The sequence below is a fragment of the Zootoca vivipara genome, chromosome 4, assembly GCF_963506605.1.
Source record: "Zootoca vivipara chromosome 4, rZooViv1.1, whole genome shotgun sequence".
NCBI classification, from domain to species: Eukaryota; Metazoa; Chordata; class Lepidosauria; order Squamata; family Lacertidae; genus Zootoca; species Zootoca vivipara.
The window spans coordinates 34,935,046-34,956,021 of NC_083279.1; the positions used below are offsets into that span (position 1 = coordinate 34,935,046).

The window sequence follows — 20,976 nt, forward strand, 5'->3', positions numbered from 1 at the left end:
CCATATGTTTAACTTATGTTCTGTAATACTTCCCACCAGGGTGTTTTTTCAGGGAGAACTCATATGAATTCAGTTCTGGCACCCCTCAGGTGGGCACCATTGTCATTCAAAGAGAACAAGGGAGATGTTTGCGGTGAGTTCTGACACCTCTTTTTCTAGAAAAAGACGTTACCAAATATAATGTTCAGATTCTTGAAAGTCAGTATCCCTTAGCCAAATTGGAAAATAAAACAGTAAACACATGGAAAACAATATCATCTCAGGAGTAATTTTTATAGCCTTCTAATCCAGTTCAATTTCTTACTTAAATAATTTCACCTTGCTTGGATTTATGGAAAGCTGCCATGAGAATATCTACAGAGCAGTAAATGTTTGCTAGGTCATAACTTCCTTTTCACACTAAGAACTCACACTGACTACAATGAAAGATTTGCAACAAGAAAAAAAGCAAAGCTTTAAAGCATTTGGCATTTAGGGATTTTATTTCATGAATCCTTTGAGTCTCTTTATCAGCACAATTGCTGTTCCAGGTGGTCAGGGGCAAATGAATTATACTTCCTTTACATTTCTGTTTGTTTCAGCCTAACTGTGAGCTGATCCCCCCAAAAACAGGGCTTTCCCCCTTTCCTCCTCTGAAAACTAGGTGCGTCTTATGGAGCGAAAAATACAGTACTTTTCAAAGTTACACATCTATTTCACTTCTTTTTTTCCCTGTATGACTGAAGGTTTAAATATAGAAATGAGAGTATCTTCTCAATGGCAGATCCTTGTGTTCTATTGAATAAATGTTCAAAAAAACATTTGCAAGCTAGAAAATGTTAAATTAGCAAGCAAAAGTGAAGCTAGATTCAAACAGTTGATCTCACATGGAGAAAGCAAAGATGGGAACAGGGAACCAAGCAGGACATAATAAAATGGTTCCCCTTTCTTGCACCTAAGAGTGTATGGCATGGACCTAACACTTTCCTAACGTGAGAACAAGTGAGTACAAAACCCATAGAAATTGCATTCCCCAGGTTCAATTACTGGAACATACTGAACAACTGGAAAATTTTACATCTCTTCAGATCCTTTTTAGAAGCAGAGCCATTTTGTTACCATCAGATATTACTGTGGGCAGATACTATCATGCTAATGCAAGCATATGCTATTAATTATGCTGTTTCATGAAAATTCAATATTCTAGCCAAACATGTAAAAATGGGGCCAGGAACAAAGGACGGTACCTTCTACGGAGTCAGACAGTGGGTCCCATCCAGCTCAACATTGTCGACATTGACTTGTAGTGGCGGCTCCCCAGTATGTTGTGTTAGGCAAGAGTCTTTCCAATCTCCACCTGGAGATGCTGGGGATTGAATCTGGGATCTTTGGCATGAAAGGCATGTGCTCTGTCATTGAGCTTCCCCAAATGTATTCTGAATAATACATATCAATAATTTCTACTGTAAGTTGAAACACAACTCCAAGGTCCAGTTTATGTGCTCAGTGGGCTCGCATTTTGAGTCAAAAATGTGGAGGAAAGGTACACTCATTTTCCATTCATACGGCATCACATGTTAAGGAAATATTCCGCCTCCAAGGCCCATGATCACCTCCACGTAGAGCACACCCTTCACATCATCACTTCTGATCCATTATAATTCAATTTACACACATCATTTCCCCTTAAAAGGTTACCATGCATATGGACCTTGGCCCAGAAGGCTCATTAACTGGAGAACAAATCAGGCCTTGGACTTCAAATCTGACAAGTTCAATAGCATTCAGTACATCTCTCTCCAAGAGATATTCCCCAAGTCTGACTCAAATGCACATTTTTAATCACATAAGGAAGCAAATATGTGAAAAGAAATGTTGTGAATGTTGTGCATATACACCTCTTCAAGTATCTTCTGAGCACGATCATGATCAACCATTCGCTGTGGATGTGAGTATTACCAATAGTGTTGAAATGCCCTTAATCAGCGGAATATGAAATACTATAAGTACTTTTAATGATGGCATGAAAAATGCTGACATGAGCTAACAGAAAATTAATCAGACAATTCAGATGCCATGAGTTTTGCCTTGCGCCACAAGATCAAAAGACTTCTGGAGAACAGCCATATGTATATAGAAAATTGCTAACAACTGATCCCTGCTACATAAATTGTGGGTATCTGAACTTTAGAATATTTCAAAAGGCAAAAATAGACAAGGCCAAACTAAAATTATTTAATGTTCAGCCAAATGGGGATCTCCAAAGACTCTGAATGCTAATGCTTCGACCAGCATTAAGAAACAAGTAACTGGGTTAATTCTGTCCATTACCAAGAACAAAGAAGGGGCATCCATTGATTTTATTTTCTTTAAAGATCTTAAGAATGTAGCAAGTGTCTTTTCACTTGTATTGTATACAGCAAGTGGCATTTTTAGGTTGTGAGCAATAAAAGCTCAATGTAACACAGTTAAATCTTTTCTTACTACAAGGCCAAGATAAAATTACATGACGTTGCCTTGAAAAGTTATGGCAAGGGGGAGTGGGGACTTGACAGCTCTTCCAGGCTCTATTTACTGTTCTTGCAGCATTCACAGTAACTGTGATCCATAATCAAACAAGGACACAGTATCATGTTATCCACAAGCTTGATAGAATATAACTCAATGTGCAAATTGGGTACAACAGGGGAGCTCGTGTAAGCGCTGATGCACATAATGTTCTGCTTCAATTAGGTCATGAAGAAGTACTGGCCATGATCCTAAAATTTCCCAACCATGAGAATTATTTTTATTTGAAGACGTAAGAAAGCAGGCATTAAAAACATGTACTGTACTTTTTTCAAAGGTCTGTGACTTTTAAGTAAATAAAAATGGATTAACTGTTCCAGATAGTAAACAACAATTAGGATGCCTTCTTATCAAACAAACCAGTGTATCATGTAGCAATTTAAATATCAAGTGTGAAAATAGGTGCTAAACCAAAATCATCAGAGAGTAAATAAAGGAGCAAAAAGGTCAAAGAAGGTCTGACAACTTTATAGTCTTGACTTTGCCATGACAGATGTCCCAAATATACTAAGCTTCTTGTTCCAAGTGACACAAGTTTCATCCTGGTTTCCAATTAAGGTGTGAAACAGCTCTATGTCCAACAAACTGAAATTGTTTACCCGTCAAAACTAAATACAAATGTTGCTTTTTTAATTTTAAAAGAAATTGTGAAACTCAGAATTTAACACTTCACGACGCTGCATGGATCTTTCAGTTTTACCTGAGAGAATGCTGGAAACAAAATAATTTGCTTTCTGATTCTTATATGCTAACTGTATAGTTTTGTCTAAAATACTGATCTCATATGTATAGTTATGGCCTCGGTCCTGTATACCTGAAGGAGAGTCTCCACCCCCACTCTTCAGCCCGGACACTGTGGTCCAACACCGAGGGCCTTCTGGTGGTTCCCTCACTGCAAAAAAGTGAGGTTTCAGGGAATCAGGCAGATGGCCTTCTTGGCAGTGGCGCCTGCCCTGTGGAATGCTCTCCCATCAAATGTCAAGGAAATAAGCAACTATGCCTATCTTACTTTTAGAAGACATCTGAAGGCAGCCCTGTTTAGGGGAGTTTTTAATGTTTAATGCTGTATTATGTTTTTAATATTCGGCTGGGAGCCGCCCAGAGTGGCTGGGGAAACCCAGCCAGATGGTCAGGGTATAAAAAATTATTAGTATTAGTATTGTTGTAGTTGTTGTTGTTGTTGTTGTTATTAAAAATGTTACAAATCTTGTTGTCACAGAACAGATACAAGGAGGTCCTTGGCTAAGTATTTCACTCTCAGCTTCATCTACCCTACAGGCTTGTGGGAGGATAAAATGGGGATACACTCCCCTAAATTCCTTAACGGGGAGAGTAGGATACAAATGTTACACTACTATTTATCATTTTATATATAAATCACTTCACATACATTATCTTCTTGTATTCTTTACAACATTTGCCAATTTGGTACCAGGCCAAGTTTAAGCTTCTTGTGCTGGTTTGAAAAACCCTAAACAACTTGTGCTCTACCAGACCATCAAGATCTTCTGATGGAGCATTCTTGGTGGTCCTCCTGAAGTTCAGCCTGCCTTTAGAAAAGTTCAATATCCAGGGCTGGTTTCAGATAATAGCACTGAGTGATTAAGTGTTGCCCCCTGACAACTGCACCGCAAGGTGCCTCAGGGTACCATCCTGTCCCTGCTACTATTTAACATGTATTTAACATCTACATGAGGCCATTGAGAGCACTCATTAGATTTGGGGTGAGGTGTGATTAGTACGCCACTGGCACCCAGCTCTATTTCTCTGAATCAGCAGAGGCTGTGCAAGCCCTGGACTGGAGCCTGGACTTGGGTGTGGACTGGATGAGGGCCAATAAATTGACTCTCAATCCTGGCAAGCTGGAGGTGCTGTGGGTGGGCTACTCCTGAGTCCAGGCAATTGGTCAACTGCCTGCTTTGGATAAGGTTGTATTTCCCCTGAAGGAGCACGTTTATAAACTGGAGGTGCTCCTAGATCCATCTCTGTCATTCTAGGCCCAGCTAACATCACTAGCTGGAATTGCCTTCTACCAACACGTCTAAAATATTTATTGCAGTTGGTATCTGTCCTGGATCTGAATTGATTTTATGTATGTATTGCTGTATTAAACTGTTTTTATATTTACCGTTCTTACAATTGTTTTTATATGCAATTGTATTTAACTGTTTTTATATATGTAACGGTTTTATATGTCATTTTTTATTGCAAATCACTTCAAGAAACCTCATGGTAAGCCATTCATAAATGAAATAAGCAACAACAATAGCCAATTTGTACTGAGAATCCTATCTGTGCAGAAACAATGACCAAAAGTACCAAAATTTTACAACCAATGCTTAAAGGAGTGTGCTCAGAGTAGATAAATTATGTGATCCCATAAAGCTTAGGTCTTTACTGTTGCTAAGGATGAAACATTAGAAGGAATAAAAAAAACTTTATGTTCAGGTTAGATAGTGTTGTGCTATGTGGGGATGTGGTACTAGTTCATAACATTTTTTCACCTTTTCAATGTTAGATTAGCATCTCTATAGCAAATTTTACAAGTGGGGGTATTTAAAAAATACTGATTTTCAAATCTTAAAAAAAGAGATTAATAACTTCAGTTTCAGAATGTCCAGCAACCACAGCTACCTGTCCAATAGGTAGATTGTGATCTACCAGTAGATCACTAGATGTCTGTGGTAGATCACTAGCTCCCCCCAAAGAAGCTCAACCACGTTGACTCCCCTAAAAAAAAGCTCAACATCCTTGTCCTGCACCCCAAAAACAGGGCTTTCCTTCCTAAACAAAGCTCAACAACTTTGACCTTAGACCCCCCCAAAAGGGGGCAGATCACTGCCAGTTTTTAACTCTGTGAGTAGATTGCAGTCTCTTGGGAGTTGGTCACCCCTGCTGTATTCAAATACCCAATGCCACTGTCATGCAGATATACTTAACCAAAATAAGGATACCAGAAAATGTAAACACACTGGAAATTTACCCCACAACAGAACACCACCAATGGGGAGGAAAGGTATATCTCCCATTTAGTTGCCAGCTGTAATTTAAGAAATACTTAGCAAATCTGTAATTTCCTCACAGATATCTAAAAATGGATGGATATTTGTTTTCAGAGGCTTAAATAGTAGGTGTCAGCTGTCCATCTCATGCAAGTTTTCAAGCAACAACTTCTGACCCTGCCTAAAAAATTTCTCAGCAAATGCTTTTAATGAACTTTACATCCGTAACTGCCACCCAGTGAGTGAATAATGAGAGTTACAGATATCAGACAGCAGTATAGTCCAGAACCAAACAAATATTAACAGCCGTTAAGCGGACAGCTCCCTTCCTGCTGAGCACAGCCAAACTCCAAATCAGCACTTTTGCCACCCAAGAACAAAAATATCTAGCTCACAGAGAAGCACTGGATCAAGACCCATCTTTTAAGGGGAGAAGTGATGGGTATGTGCCTCTTAAGACAATGGGCCCATACAGATGGCAACAACACAACCCTGCAGAGAGCACTGTCTCATTCCAGAGTAGTTGGTCATCTACATCATCTTCCCAAGAGGAAAAAATATAGTACTTTGCCACATACGAAATGGAAAAGCACGTCGTGAAATGTTCATCTGTATGGTCTTATTCATCCATCAAGTCCTGTAAGATCAGTATTTGCATTGATGACTAACCTTAATGAACAGTGAGTAGCTTGACTCTTGCATAAAAGGTTTTATATTGCCCCTTGTATCTTTACTTCTTGGGAGAAGGAAGTCAAGCCCAAACTTAAACCAGCAGCTCTTTTAATGAGACGCTTTTGCAATGAAACACAACTTAGGTTTAACTGTAAATGTCAGCCCCCTGAATACACAAAACCAGTAACCCGGTCAAAACAAGTGATTCAAGAAACAGACGTTCTGGAGAGTCTCTCTTTTGGGGGGGGTGATAATAAAGGCTGTCCACTCATTCTCCCCCTCCAACATTAGGACCAAACCAACTGAAATGCAGATGATCCATATTCTGGAATTCCAACTTTTTCCCCTTAAAAGCAACTGTGAGGGTTTCCAAGTTGATTGTGACCCAATTATGAGGGAAGGGGGTTTAATCCTGTAAATATACAGCTTCCCTGTTCAAGATACTTCCTTTCCTGCTTCCACCCCTCAGCAAAGCTGCAGTTTGCCCTGCAGGAGTAAATATACAGATAGAGAGGCAAGCAAAAGGGTCTATATTTTCCAGGTAATGACTGGAGAAGAGACAAACATGTTGAAGGCTCCAAAATAAATTCTGCATTTGTTTTGACCCCAACTACTACTTGCTTTTCTCAGACAAAAAGAAAGAAAGGGCTAAAATAGTGAACCTGTGGGCTAGTTTGAAATTTCAAGAGAATTATACACCAAATGATGAGCATGTGGCTTTTTCAAATCAGAAATGTCTTCTTCATTTACATCACAGGACCAAGTCAGAAATGGTTAAATGCATTTTTGTGTTTGACGCAAAATATTTTTAAAATGCAGATAGCATCAGCGCTGGGGGTTATAATTATCAGGATTGCAGCAAGCACGTGCTCTTTCCTCCCCTGATGCATTGCTGAGAAGCCATTGATCCGCCATTGATAATATTTTCAGTAAAAGTGAAAACAAGGCTTCTGGATAAAGGCCTGTCAAGTAGGGCTGTTATTGGTTTTTGCTAGTCACTGTTTAGTGTCATTCATCTAAACTGTGCTATAAAGTCTTCCACCACCTACTAAATCACTGAGCAGCAGGGCTCTAGGATTAGTTAACCGACACATTACAAATTAATACATCTTTAGGTCCAAATGGCAACACACTGAGAGTTCTTAATGTTGTCAAATAAAATTGTCTATCCTATAACACAAATATGCAACTCACCACTAAAAGTCAGCCTTCTAACCAAATGACTAGAAGGTAGATATTGTAACAGGGATCTGTCAAGGCACATTAGTTGAAAGCATTATTCAGTGCTAGAACCTATAGAAGGACAAGCACTGCTGATAGGTGGAGTCAGCAAGGCTTCTGCAAACAGAAATCCTGCTTCACCAATCCTTTGCAGGACTGGCTTCTTCATCTAGATCATGATGTGAAGGGTGGGAGTAAAACAACAATTTAAACAAAAAAAGTAGTGAGGTCCCCTACCTGTACTTGGAATAAATGTTCTATTTCATGTATTTATAAGCAGGTCTGAATCAGAGGTAGCAAAGTTGGTGAAATCACCAAACTATTCAATATGGTTTTAAAAAATGGAAAAATCAAATAACTCCAGAAGGATTTCTCCAATCAAGGCTCAACAAGCAACAATATGCTGAAAAAAGTACATTGCTAAGTACCAGTAAATATAAAGTGATAGCCGTGGCAGGGGATAGGGTTCTAATTTCACCTATAAACTAATGAGATCTGAAATTATAGTAATAGTCAGAAAAGATATCAAGGTGAAATTTTCAATTAAAAATGTCAACCAAGTATAGTAATGGAGAAAAGGACATGTTAAAAATGATCAAGTATTGAAACTAAGTCTTTTGGAATTTTAAAGCCTTTATACAAATGTATGGGGCAACTGCATGGAAAATACTGCATACAGTTCTTGCTCAACTCAACCTCAAAAAAAGGTTATTGTAGAGCTGGAAAAGGTGTAAAGTATCTAAAACTATCATGAAGTACCAGCTTATAAGGAAAAGCTAAGGTATTAGGACTTCTTTATTTAGGTAAAATGCAACTGGGGCATAATATGAGATTATGAAATTATTCATCTTTTAGAGAAACTGGAAAGAGAAATTTCTCTCTCATAATACTAGAATTTTGGACCACTCGATGAAATCGAATAACAATATTATCCATGTTTCCTCAAAAGTGAGACTCAGTGTTCAATGTGGCTTGTTTCATGAATCTGAGGAAGTGGGCTGTAGTTCACAAATGCTTGTGCCATGATGAAGTTGTTAGTCCCTTGCAACAAAAACTAGTCTAACATGGCTGCCCCTCTGAAGACAGTCTTCACAGTTATACATCATACTTCTCCTGCGATATGAAAATGTTTGACAAACTAAACAAAATATTTCAATGTTTTCTCAAATTTCCACTTTTTCCCCAGGGGTGAAACACACACACACACACACACACACACACACACACACACACACACACTGCTTTTACATGGCTTCAAAATTTCTGCAAGTTTTACATCTGTAGGTCCAAGAGCCACTGATTTCATACCTTTTCTCCAATCCCAATTACGGAGAGCAAGACATACAAAGGTTAGGGGAAACTGTGTGACTGGAGACATGGGAATGCTGTTTAAAAGTTTTATGCAGTAAATCTGCTACTTACTTTGAAATAGACTTGACTGTTAATTTGTCTACTGTCTCAAAGCACTGTCTGTCTTTAAATCTGTTTGATCAACTCTGCTTCGGCACTGATTGAACTACTGCTACATGGCACTTAATCAACTGCTTTATAGATGGCAAAGATTTACAGCTGATTAGCCTGCATAGTTCAGTTGCTTTTGCTAAAAGTTCTAGGAAAGGATTGTTTTTGTGCCCAAATTGCTCAAAAGAATGAAAAAGGGGCTTGGTTAGAATCTGCAGTGTGAATATCCCAGATTCTCAACACAGCGCTCACTGAAGCAGATAAAGCCACATTAAAGGAGCATTTGCTGCTTCAAAATGCCAGCCTTAATAAGTATCTTTTTGTGTGTGCTTTTTTAAAAGCCTCGGTACACCACTTTCCCCCACATCCCTTTATTGAGCAGACACGCATATACTATAGCTGGAGATGTAAAACTAAGCCTCAAATGTTTCATTAGGAAAGAGCTATGAGGTTTACATTACTAGTCCTCAACAGTGGCACAATTCAGAAGTTAGCAATGATTCTGTGTCCTTTGGACTGAGGGGAAAGCAGTACTCAGAAATGAATAATTTATATTTGGCAAGTTAAGTTCAACAATTCAGTTACAGACCAAGAATACAGTGATCAAAATTGGGACAAATAATTCAGTAGGAGAGAGAAGCAAGACACCCAGTGGTATCCTCTGCAAAATATAATCTTAGTGGAAATTTGTATCAGTGAGTAAATGCAGGGTGTCACTAAACATGAAACGCAAATCCTTCTTGCTGATAAATGGCTCCTTCCCCCTTCAATGGTTACAGAAACTGCAAGTATAAAGGGAATTACATACAACTAGCTCAATTCTGACAGACAGACACATCGTAATGCAAAAACACCCTATCCTTCAATACATCTGAAGCAAGTTCCTGAGTTTTAAATTCAAATGAAAGTAACGTCTGAAACATAAAGAGCATTTAGAACTGGGAAAGAACAGCTTTTAAAGGGTAGTTTAAAGCAGCCGTGTGTTTTTTTCCAGCAAGGCCAGCTATTGTCTTTTGATAGATAGGCACATGGCAGAAGGGTTTGAAACTGTTAAGCAAACAAATGTTCTAATCACATCAACAGGAAGCATGCTTCCACTTTTGAAGTCAGCCATCCATTGAAGGGGCTTGATGGTAACTTCTTTGTTAGCAATTGTTTCCAAAGTGGAGAGATTCTTCAAGAAAAATGCAGGAATCTTAATACTTATTGATATGGACAGGATTTTAAACTCTGGCTACTTGTACAAAAGGAATTCTGTAATGGGAAACTTCTGCAGCTCTAGATGCTGTTGGACCATTGGTCCCATCATTCTAGACTAGGGCAATGATGGAGTGTGTTTCCATGGCGCCTGGGGCAGGGCAAGGCACATATGATGAACAGACTCCACCCAGAGGGACACTAACCTGTTTCATCGCTGCCTCTTGGCCTTCCTCCTCTCCAGCCTCCTCTTCTGCCTCTGCTTCTGGACTGCTCTCTGCCACAGACTCTTCCTGCTCACTAAACCATGCTGCCTCTTCAGCTTCCAGCACCTCCTCCTCACCATCTGCTCCCTCTGATCACTCATTGTCATCACACCACCAATCTCCTGGCTCTGAGCCTTCTTGGGGGTTCCTCAACTGGTGCCTCCCTCCACGCCTCTGCATCTAGCTAATCCATGACACTTGGTAGCAACAGTTGAATGAGTCAACTACTGTGTGCATTTGGCCATTGTGTTAGTAGGAATATGCACAGGAACTATATAATTTGCTGCATTATAAATCCAGTTCTGCTACTTTGTAATTTATAAGCACCCCAAGCAGTGACAAGTGAAGATAGGCTTGTAGAATGCAGTTTTCCTTTATGCAGGGGTGCCCAAACTTTGTTCAAAGAGGGCCAGATTTGATGAAGTGAACATGCATCAGGGCTGACCAAAGTTGTTGAGCTTTTTTTTAGGATTTTACACCAGGACATATACTGCCACGGGGGCTGGATTAAATCGACCTGACTTTGGACATGCCTGATTTAAGGTCATCACATGTATGTGAAAGTTAAGCAACATGCTTTCTTAGGTATATTTTTAAGGCTAAAACACATTCTAAACAAATATACCCCAAGATATTCGAAGTAAAATGTGTCCTAACTTCAAATATCATCCATATTACCATAATTTCCATACATATTTTGTGAATATGCCACATTTTAAAATAAATCAGCATTTTTATTTTTATTAAGATACACCAGTAGAGGAAGCCATTCTCTTTCTTCTCTGTTGGTATAAAGCCTGATTTCAAAAGTAACTTATCCCACTTTTTCACAAGTAATACTTAAAACCAGTGCTCTACTATAAAGTTACAACCTTGCATGTTTTTTAAAAATTTTTAGAGCTGTGGTGCAATTTTATAAACCATACAACGGTAACTCAGCACACTTTCCAAAAGAAATGGCTGCTCCTAGAATTATATTTGTATTTTTTGTAATGAAATGTTCCCATTAGTCCTAAAATGCACACTAATACATTTGATAGAAGTCTCCCAGCATGAAAACATAGAACACTTACCATAAGAATGACAGTACCAAGGGGCAGGGCAAATCACAACATGATTTCAGGCTGAGTTTGATGCTGGAGGCACAAATGAAAACTGTGCACTTTTATTTCAGCAGACTTTGACAGATGGAAGGGTGCAGCAAATCTCTAATTGTTTAGATCATTAACTCATCTTTCCACCTGCATTCTCTCTGGGAAGAACCCAGTAGGAAGCCTGAAGAACAGCTCACAGCAGCATTTTGGAGTGTGAGCTATTCTACAAATAAATTAGACTGGTGTTTTTTTCCCCTGAAACATGATGTTTATCTGGCTGCTGCATTTGTATCCTTAGTTAGCTTTTCTTTCACAAAATCCTCTCTGTTCTGAAGACTACAGATGGCCTTTTGGCCTTGCCATTGGGTCAATCAATCAATGACTATTGTCAATGTATTGTCATCACAGAGAAGAAGAAGGAAAAGAAAACCAGATTGAGATTCATGGTGCGTCTTGATGTATCACCACTTATTTCCAGCCCTTGTAAATGCCACTGCATAGGCATCCCTGAATTATGCTCTCTGTTCACTTAGCTTTCAACGGTGCTCAAACTGCAGTACTACAATTCAAAGGTGTAGAATTATCAGTATTTAAAAATTACCTCAAAGTATAATTTCATTTCTCATAAAATGCTTGCACCTTTAATTATGTTTGAAGTAATTCATCCCATCAGAAACATATCACCAGTGTTTATTCACTATAATGGCCTGTTTCACGCAGCAGGGTGGCCTTCCTGCAGAAGCCTGTTGCCTTCACAGAAGTCATTCATTCATACGATCAACTTAATATATGAGCTGGTAGTTTACAGTTCTCAGCTACAGTACTTCTGCCTCCTATGCACATTTCAAAGCTCCAGAGAAGGTTCTTGCAGCTGCAATTCTAAACTATAGGCTCATAAATTACATTGCTGAAAGGAATGAGCAACTCTTGCTAGTGCTAAAATAAGTAAGCTAGCCCACTATGAACCAGCCCTTAGTAGTAATGAATGCTATTTAATAACAATTAATTGGCAGTATTTAAAAGTAGTTGGGTTCCTTCCCACCCATGTGGTTATACTGATTGCAAATTACAACAGCATGAAATTATATGAAGTTTATATATAACCAGCTTATTTTACTGAGGAAGAAGTGATTTCTTCTGTTGACATATAAGGGGCCTTGGGGGATCCGAATGTGTACAGAAGCCTGAAGACAACCATGCAGCACAAAGGTATCTTATTAGAAACTGACAAACAGGGATGCACACTTAGACGTATTAGTGGAGTGGACAGAATGGGCACAACTTGACACTTGTCAGGCAATGGATAATTAAGGAGGGATGATAGTTATGCAGATCTTTGAAGGTGATGACAAGAAGATTAAATCAACTGTGGTACGTAATTGTGAATGAATGGCCAGATTCAAGGAAGAAGAAAAATCAAAGACAAGACTCAATGGAACAAAGTTTAGATTTAATTAACTCTTTTTTCAGTTTATGTTTCATTAGACAGATATCCTTGAGAACATTCAGCAGCCTATTATATTCCACAAACAATCCAACAGCAATAACTTCAAGGTTCTGATATTTGCTGTTAATGGAGCAATTTGGGAAACCTGAAATAGTAGACAATGCTCATGTTGTTGTTGTTTAGTCGTTTAGTCGTGTCCGACTCTTTGTGACCCCATGGACCAGAGCACGCCAGGCACTCCTGTCTTCCACTGCCTCCCGCAGTTTGGTCAGACTCATGTTGGTGGCTTTGAGAACACTGTCTAACCATCTCGTCCTCTGCCGTCCCCTTCTCCTTGTGCCCTCAATCTTTCCCAGCATCAGGGTCTTTTCCAGGGAGCCTTCTCTTCCCATGAGGTGGCTTCAGGATCTGTCCTTCCAGTGAGCACTCAGGGCTTATTTCCTTAAGAATGGATAGGTTTGATCTTCTTGCAGTCCATGGGACTCTCAAGAGTCTCTTCCAGCACCATAATGCTCATACAGAAGTTAAATTCTGACCTTTTTTTTCTAGGTATTGTCAACTGCCTTAACTAAAGTGCCAAGCCAAACTTGCCAAGAGTCTGGAACCAATATAACAGAAGGAAAAATGGAGCTTTGATGCACATTACATATTTATTTCCTAAAATTTATACACTGCTTGATTGTGAAAAACCTCAAAGCAGTTTACAAAAAATAGTAGAATAGCATAGCCTCACAGGACCATAGCATGAGTCAGACACCACTTTTCTCCTCCAATGCAGAATCTGAATAAATCAATATCTTAGAACCAAAATTCATGTTGAAGTCGAGTTTAATGGATAGATTTACATGGCCATTTGCTTCCTTCTCTCTTCTGTGTCTTCTACAGCTATTGCCTCCTTATCCTTTCTTGACCAATAAATTATACTAAAACTGGACTTCCCCGTGACAAGCAAACCCAGCCATACCATGTGAACCTACTTGCTGCATTAAGACCTGTGATACTGCAAATCTTCAGATTCTCAAATTAGACACCAGAAACATATTCCAGGTCCGAGATGCACAACATTATGAAGGACAACCACACCGTACATTGTTCTATTTGTTTCAGCCACAAATCACTCACCACATAACAACTTCTTTTGGCAACATCTCTATGGCTATGTTGTTTAATGTGTACTGTTCACCCCACCCCACCCCCAGCAATGGTTCCTTTCCAGGACAGAGTTGGTACTATACAGATATTTGTCAGTAATCTTTTTTTACTTAAGCTGACTTGTAAGGATGTTCACTAAGTATGTTCACACAGTCATCATAAGTGATCAAATCTCTCATAATTAAAAGAAAATGAAAAATCACCCCACCAATACCTAACAATACACTCGCTGCACAGACAAGCATGTATATGCACCTTGACAAAATGGCAACATTAGAAAGCCACTAGAAGTCCTATTCCATGATTAACCATGGAACATGTGTGCCACAAGAGCTAGCAATTGCCAGACACCAGCATTCTTGTTATTTCCACCTAACTAGATACCAATCCATATACTGTACATAGATATATAGCACAGAAGAGGGTAAAGGACTAAATCTCTCCTACACACACCCCATACACAAACAGGTACCAATCCTGACTGGGCTTTCAGTGCTGGTTATTTCTGAATGAAAAATAATGAATTCAGGGGCAATGAATATGCTTAACATTTAATGTAGTTTGCCCCTCACACTTTAACTGATTTTGTGGCAATTTAACCTAAAGAGAGAAAGAGTGTGAGTGTCAGAGAGAAGGAGAGAAATATAGAGAGGGGTGGAGTGAGAGAGAATAATCAGAACAGAACAATACTGAAGACCAGATGAATGTATGAAATCGTTTTCATTGTTTCATTACAGTTTTGTTTTCAGGTAGTTTACTTTGGGCTATAACAACCTATTCCTATCAACACTAATTATCAGCAGCAATCATGAGACAGTGACAGGCTATGTTGTTCTTTGTTGATTTTCATGAAATTTAGTAGTCCTATTTTAAAGAATCGCTTGTGAACATCACATGGGAAATAGCTTGGCGGATGTTCATGTTCCTTATTTCATAGCACAACTGCATCACTCAATCAATGGAGGAGACACCAGGGTTAAAAATTATTTCTAAAAAGAAATCCTGTATCTGTACAGAAATTCTATATAGGACATGACAACTAATCCCAAACTAAACTGAGCCCAACGTAATTGTGAAATTTGGAGGATTACCTCCCTAACTGACCCTTTATGTGGAGGACTCCCACCAACATCCATCTTACATGAGGACTACAACTGCTTCCTTAATCCCCTGATTTCTGCTGCTACCAGCCATTTCTGGTAATATCTTATTCCCCAAATGACACATAAACAGTAGCAGGCGTAAGACAGATAAACAAGAAGACTTACTTTAAAGGTTAAGCAAATATATTATTCATTCAATCAATACTAGTAGCAGACAGCTTGGTGAGGCAGCAGTGCTCACCTGACCTCCAGTCAGTCATGTCACTGCTGCTTGCTAGGAGGTAGAAGGAACAAAGTCAGTGCAATACAAGTGCAACAGTAGGAGCACCAGAACAGCACAGTGCAAATGGACTGTGGAGTCAATCCACTGATCCCACGAGTGCATTTGCACCACACCAACCTCGCCCCTCCTCCTCTACCTCCCTATAAGCAGCAGCAAAAAAAACACCATCCAGAAGATAGGTGAACACAGTCATACCACCCCACTGTCCACTGCTGAATTATATTTACAAGATAATATGAGTTAGCGGGTTAGATAGAATTACTGTACGTACTTGCATTCTTGCTTGTATAGTAGCTACTGTATTCCATTAAACCAGTTCCTCTTCTAATCAAAACAAATAGCCCTTCTCCCAACTTCTCCCCCAGTTAGCACTCATAAACTGAAGTCTTCCTGCTGGTCAGGAACTCACAAAGAAAACATCACAGAAAAAGTATTTCATTTGTACGCACAGACACACACACCAGCTTGTTGAGATTCACTGTTGTTGAGAAATCCATGTACCTTTTTGTTTCAAATGGAATGTCTCTATTCATAAAACAGGGCAGTTCTTCACCGCTCCTTACAGCACCTCAGAGCTTCTGGGATTTTGGTCCCCACTTAATATAAATACTACAGAAAGTCAACTACGTATTAAATATAGATCTCGGCATACTGCAGTGCATGTCCTTGTAACATTATGAAATCATGGAAATTTTGGCTAAATACTGTTTTACCTACCATTTTTCTACAACACTGGTTTAATAGTTTAGAAGGTGAAATTCTAAAGCAGGGAATAGACGCACTCGGCATTGAATGGGAATGAAAAGAGCAGTCAGTGGCTAAGCCCTGTGGTTCCACTCTGACCCTCTAAAGCTGAATAATAATTGTTGCTTCTCTCCAGGCAACTTAGCAAGATGCTTTTCCAGTAGAATCAAATAGTTATTAGCTCACTTGCACTCTAATCTTTCAAGGGTCAAAGAGTCAACACACACATACAAAGACAACAGTGAGACTAGCTGAAAGCCCCAAAGAAATTAAATTACTGAAGAGCATAAAATATATAATCTCAGGGAAAAACACTTTCCTTTCTTGAACAAAAATTGCTTGTAGAATAAATATTAAGTACATTTTAGGTCATGTAAAATTAACTGGCACAATCTAGCTCTAATAAAGCACTGTAAAATCCCACAGGGTGGTATCCAACTACTAAGTCATACTCAGAATATACTAAATGACTTGGTTTGCATGCCTTGCCGTTCAGCACAAATAAGATAACTCCTGGAACTTTGCTTCTCCCTGGCCTTTTGAGCTTAGTGTGTTGTCCAAGTCTGTTTGGCTTAGTGTGTTGTCCAAGTCTAGGCTATCTCCTCCTTAACCATCATTTGTAATTGGGTTCAGATGTCACGCCAAGCAAAACATTGGCCAAGGGAGCTGCTATCTCCTCCACACAAGCCAGCATTTTTGCACTAAGCCATAGTTTGGGCTTAGTATGAAATGTGAAATCAAGCTATTGAGCTCTATTATGTTAATGGGTCTACTCTGAGTATGACTAACACTGGCGATTGCCCATTGATTGCAAACAGAAGAGAGCCAAGATGTTTAATTGAAGTAAATGGAACAAGGAAGCAGTGGCGTCACAAGGTGGGGTTCCACATCTCAGCGGATGACAAGAAGACACCCCATGGGATGATTGCTCTGTCGCCCAGGCGCGGCAGCAAGAGCAGCCATCGCGGCGGCACAACCGCATGTGGAGGATCCTCTGTTCGTGGCTGGCAGGCGCAAGCAGAGGATCCCGCCACCGTCCATACAGCGTTTGAGTGGCAAGCCGCTACGTACAACGCATGTGCGGTGTTGCATGCATGCGCTGTGCGTAGTGATGCCGCACATGCACTGTACATAGCGGTTTGCCACTGGCGCCGGTGGAGCGCCATATGGACGGCGGTGCGATCCCTCCTCCCCGGCTCGCCGTAAGCAGTTCATGCTTTGCCACTTTTCAGTGAGCCATGCCTCCCCCTCCCTCCCTCTTCAGCTCACTGTAAAGCGGCAAAGCGGGAGCCGCTTACGGCGAGCTGGGAGCCCCCTCCCAGCCTCCCTCCCTCCCTGGCTCACTGTAAACGGCTCCTGCTTTGCCGCTTTACAGCGAGCCAGGGAGGGAGGGAGGACGACGGACAGGATCCATGGCTCCCGAGAGGACGAGCTGCGCAACTTTGCCAGTGCCCCGGCAAAGCAGCATAGCTCCCTGCCTTCTCCTGATGGCTCGGGGTACTTGGGAGTCATGGGGTGGGGTCACAGAAGCATAGGAAGGGGGGCAGACATTTGGCACCCGCCTGTGACTCCCAAGCCTACCCAGAGCTGTCGATGTGGGGGGGGAGGGGTGACCAAAAAAATTCCGCACCGGGTACCATCTGGGCTTGCTACGCCTCTGCAGGGAAGTTCTTAAATAGAAGGAGGAGGAGGAGGAGGAGGAGGAGGAGGAGGAGGAGGAGGAGGAAGAGATCGCTACCACAAAGTTTTGATATACAGCAAGTGATTACATACATATATTCATTGTTAACAAGATTTTAAGAGTTTTGTTGTATGCAAAGAATATGGAAATAAATGCATTGTAGTGCTTAGAACAAAATGAAATGTATAGCAATCCATAAACAATAAAGCACAAGGATGGATAACATTTTTGTACTGTATCTTAGAGAGAGAAAGAGAAAGAGAGAGAGAGCTGTATGTTTCATACCTTTGAACACTGTTTGTGATTCTGGCACCAGACTAAGGAACCATTATTCTGGGGGAGAGAGAGAAAATAGAAGTATTAGTGACATATCTCCTCAGGCTAGGCCAATATTTCCCGTGCATTTCCATAGTACCTCTTTCCCACTCTGAAAACAAAACAAGAATTTGTTTCCATTTCTGGTTAGGTTGGTGAGTTTCTAAGAATTTTTTGTGATGCCAACTTCCCTTGCTGACTTGACCAAAAAGGTGACCAAGAGGGTGCTCACTCACAAGCATATTCCCCACAGATAAACCACTTGTGAAGAATATCCTGGAGAATAGAAACCCCTGCTCAGTCAAGGGGGAGGGGGCACAATGTCTCATTTCCCACTCCATCATGGTTGTGTGTTTAATTAGGTCCCCCCCTTATTAAACATTAGTCCCTGCCCACAAAGTAAATCGGGACTATATCCAAGGTGCAGAGGGTGGTCCCTAGTTGGCCCAGGGCAGTTCATCTTGACTGGGGTCTGCAGATTGGAACCAGAGAGTAGACTGGCAGGGTTGTGTACAGCCCTAATAATTAATATATAGCTTTTATTTTATTTATTTTTAAAAGGGATACATACAATTCTGGACATATACCTCACAGCAGATGTAAAATAACATGGGATGCAGCACTAGCAGGCAAAATTCATATGTTCATCCACCCAGTTCCTTTGATCTTTTTTATCTTCTTTTTTGAAGCGTAACTGATAAGAGACAGGGTGCTGTAGCTCTTGACATTGTGTACACTATCCCTAGCGCATGTGGTGCTTTTGAAAGGTGCTTCTTGAGTCATTACCATGCCTTACACTAAGGTGGAGATTCTTCCAAAATATTTAGAAACACAAACATTTCTGCCTCCCCTGATCTTATCCTCATTAGCACATTACATATTCAGCTATTAAAACCGTGTCATCTTAAAATCTAATGCTCTTTGGTTGGCAGCAACTACCCATAAAGTTATCTTAAATATACTAAAGCACACATATAAATAAATGTGAAACATAAAACTCATGCAAACGCTTGTGAAAGGACAGGAACAGAAGACATAAAAGTTTAGGAGGATGTCATAAATAACATACAGTTAACTGAAGTACTTTAGCAGTCCCCGTGCCAGCCAAGAATTTATTATTTCCTTTTCCAAAACCTAGCCAGTAGTAATGTTAAACTAATATCTCATGGACTGCTTTCAATCCTTTATTCTTCCTATAAAGGAATGACAGAAGAGAACAATGATTGCAGCTGCAGATTAGTAGCAACTAGCTGCATACCGTAGTTTTATAGCTCTGTGGCCTCTTTTCACTAAATCAGATGAAGCGCTCCTGCTTTTGGAATATGTTGGTCACCTGGAACATTCTCCAAATGCAGAGGCTGCTTCTTCTTGCCTTGAAAGCTGCCACACTAGAGGCTACAAACACAATTTCAAAACACAAACAAAATATGTAGCAAAGTCATCTGCTTATCAACTGCTAAACTAAAATGCTACAACAAAAAATCTCCCAGTAGCACCTTAGAGACCCACTACGGTAAGTTTGTCATTGGTGTGAGCTTTTGTACGCATGCACACTTCTTCAGATACCATGCATGCACACGAAAGCTCATACCAATGACAAACTTAGTTAGTCTCTAAGGTGCTACTGGAAGATTTTTATTTTTTTCCCGACTACGCCAGATCAACATGGCTACCTACCTGTAACTAAAATGCTACAGTGGGCCCACAACTGGCATTCCCTTTGCATATGTGAATGCAAACTTATGAAGGGAGAAAATAAAAAAACAAATGGAGAGGAGGGAAAACCTGCCATTCCCTGTTCTCCATTTACTTGTTTTTCTTCCACCTGCACACCCAGGTTTTCCTTGCTTACCAGGCTCTCAGAGGGTCCCAGGGCCCTATTGCAAACTTCCCAGAACCCAGTAAGCAGGTCTACACCTCACATGGAAGTGGTTCAAGGGCTTCCTGACTTTGCATGATTTTGCCTTTGTACACGGACCTTTGGAGTTAAACCCTTGTGTAAGTGGCGGGCCAACTGTATATTAGAGCTGTGTGCTCTAATATGTGTGCGCTCATATGCCAGACACATTTGCAGTACATGTTAAACATATTTCCTCCAACACAAATCCCACAGTGTTCAAAATCCCGGGTAAGGGTTCATAGGATTGTAGCCTCAGTCAATGCGTAACCTCTGCACACAGTCTAATATTTGCAGCTGTTTCTTTCAAATCCCAATGATTGGGATAGGTGTGACTGCAATTATTCAGGCTTCTTTGGAATACTAGGAAGAATCAGGGAATGGGTTCTTCATAAATATCACAGACACTCAGGCTTCCGTTCTAACAATGTCTACTTAAAAAGAATGCTGCTGAATTCAATGGACCTACTCCCAGGAAAGTGGGGTTAGGATTGCAGTCTAATGCAGGCATCCCCAAACTTCGCCCCCCCCCAGATGTTTTGGACTACAATTCCCATTATCCCTGACCACTGGTCCTGTTAGCTAGGGATCATGGGAGTTGTAGGCCAAAACATCTGTACGGCTGCAGTTTGGGGGTGCCTGGTCTAATGCATCAAGTTGTAACATGGCAAGACTTTTGCTATGGCAAAGTAGAACTCTTTCCTTTCAGAATCTGCCATTGCTGTCTTTTAATTCTTAGTATTATAAGCAATATAATAGAAGACTAGCTTTTCGTTACATTTAGAGTAAATTTCCCATTTTCTATCCCCTCTCATTCTGAAAATATTTCTGTTCCCAAACTGGTGGATTTTAACTTTTAATGTAAAGTGCAAAAAATGAAAACTGGCAGGAGGT

General features: G+C 40.3%; 1 protein-coding gene across 2 annotated transcripts in view; it reads right to left on the reverse strand.

Moving 5' to 3' along the window:
- ANOS1 (anosmin 1) overlaps positions 1-20,976 on the reverse strand; it is a 140,193-nt gene that overhangs the window by 59,160 nt on the left and 60,057 nt on the right. For both annotated transcript variants that reach the window (XM_035115473.2, XM_060273484.1), the window contains exon 2: positions 18,156-18,203. In XM_035115473.2, the coding sequence (XP_034971364.2) occupies positions 18,156-18,203 (48 nt within the window). The remainder of the gene's footprint in view (positions 1-18,155; positions 18,204-20,976) is intronic.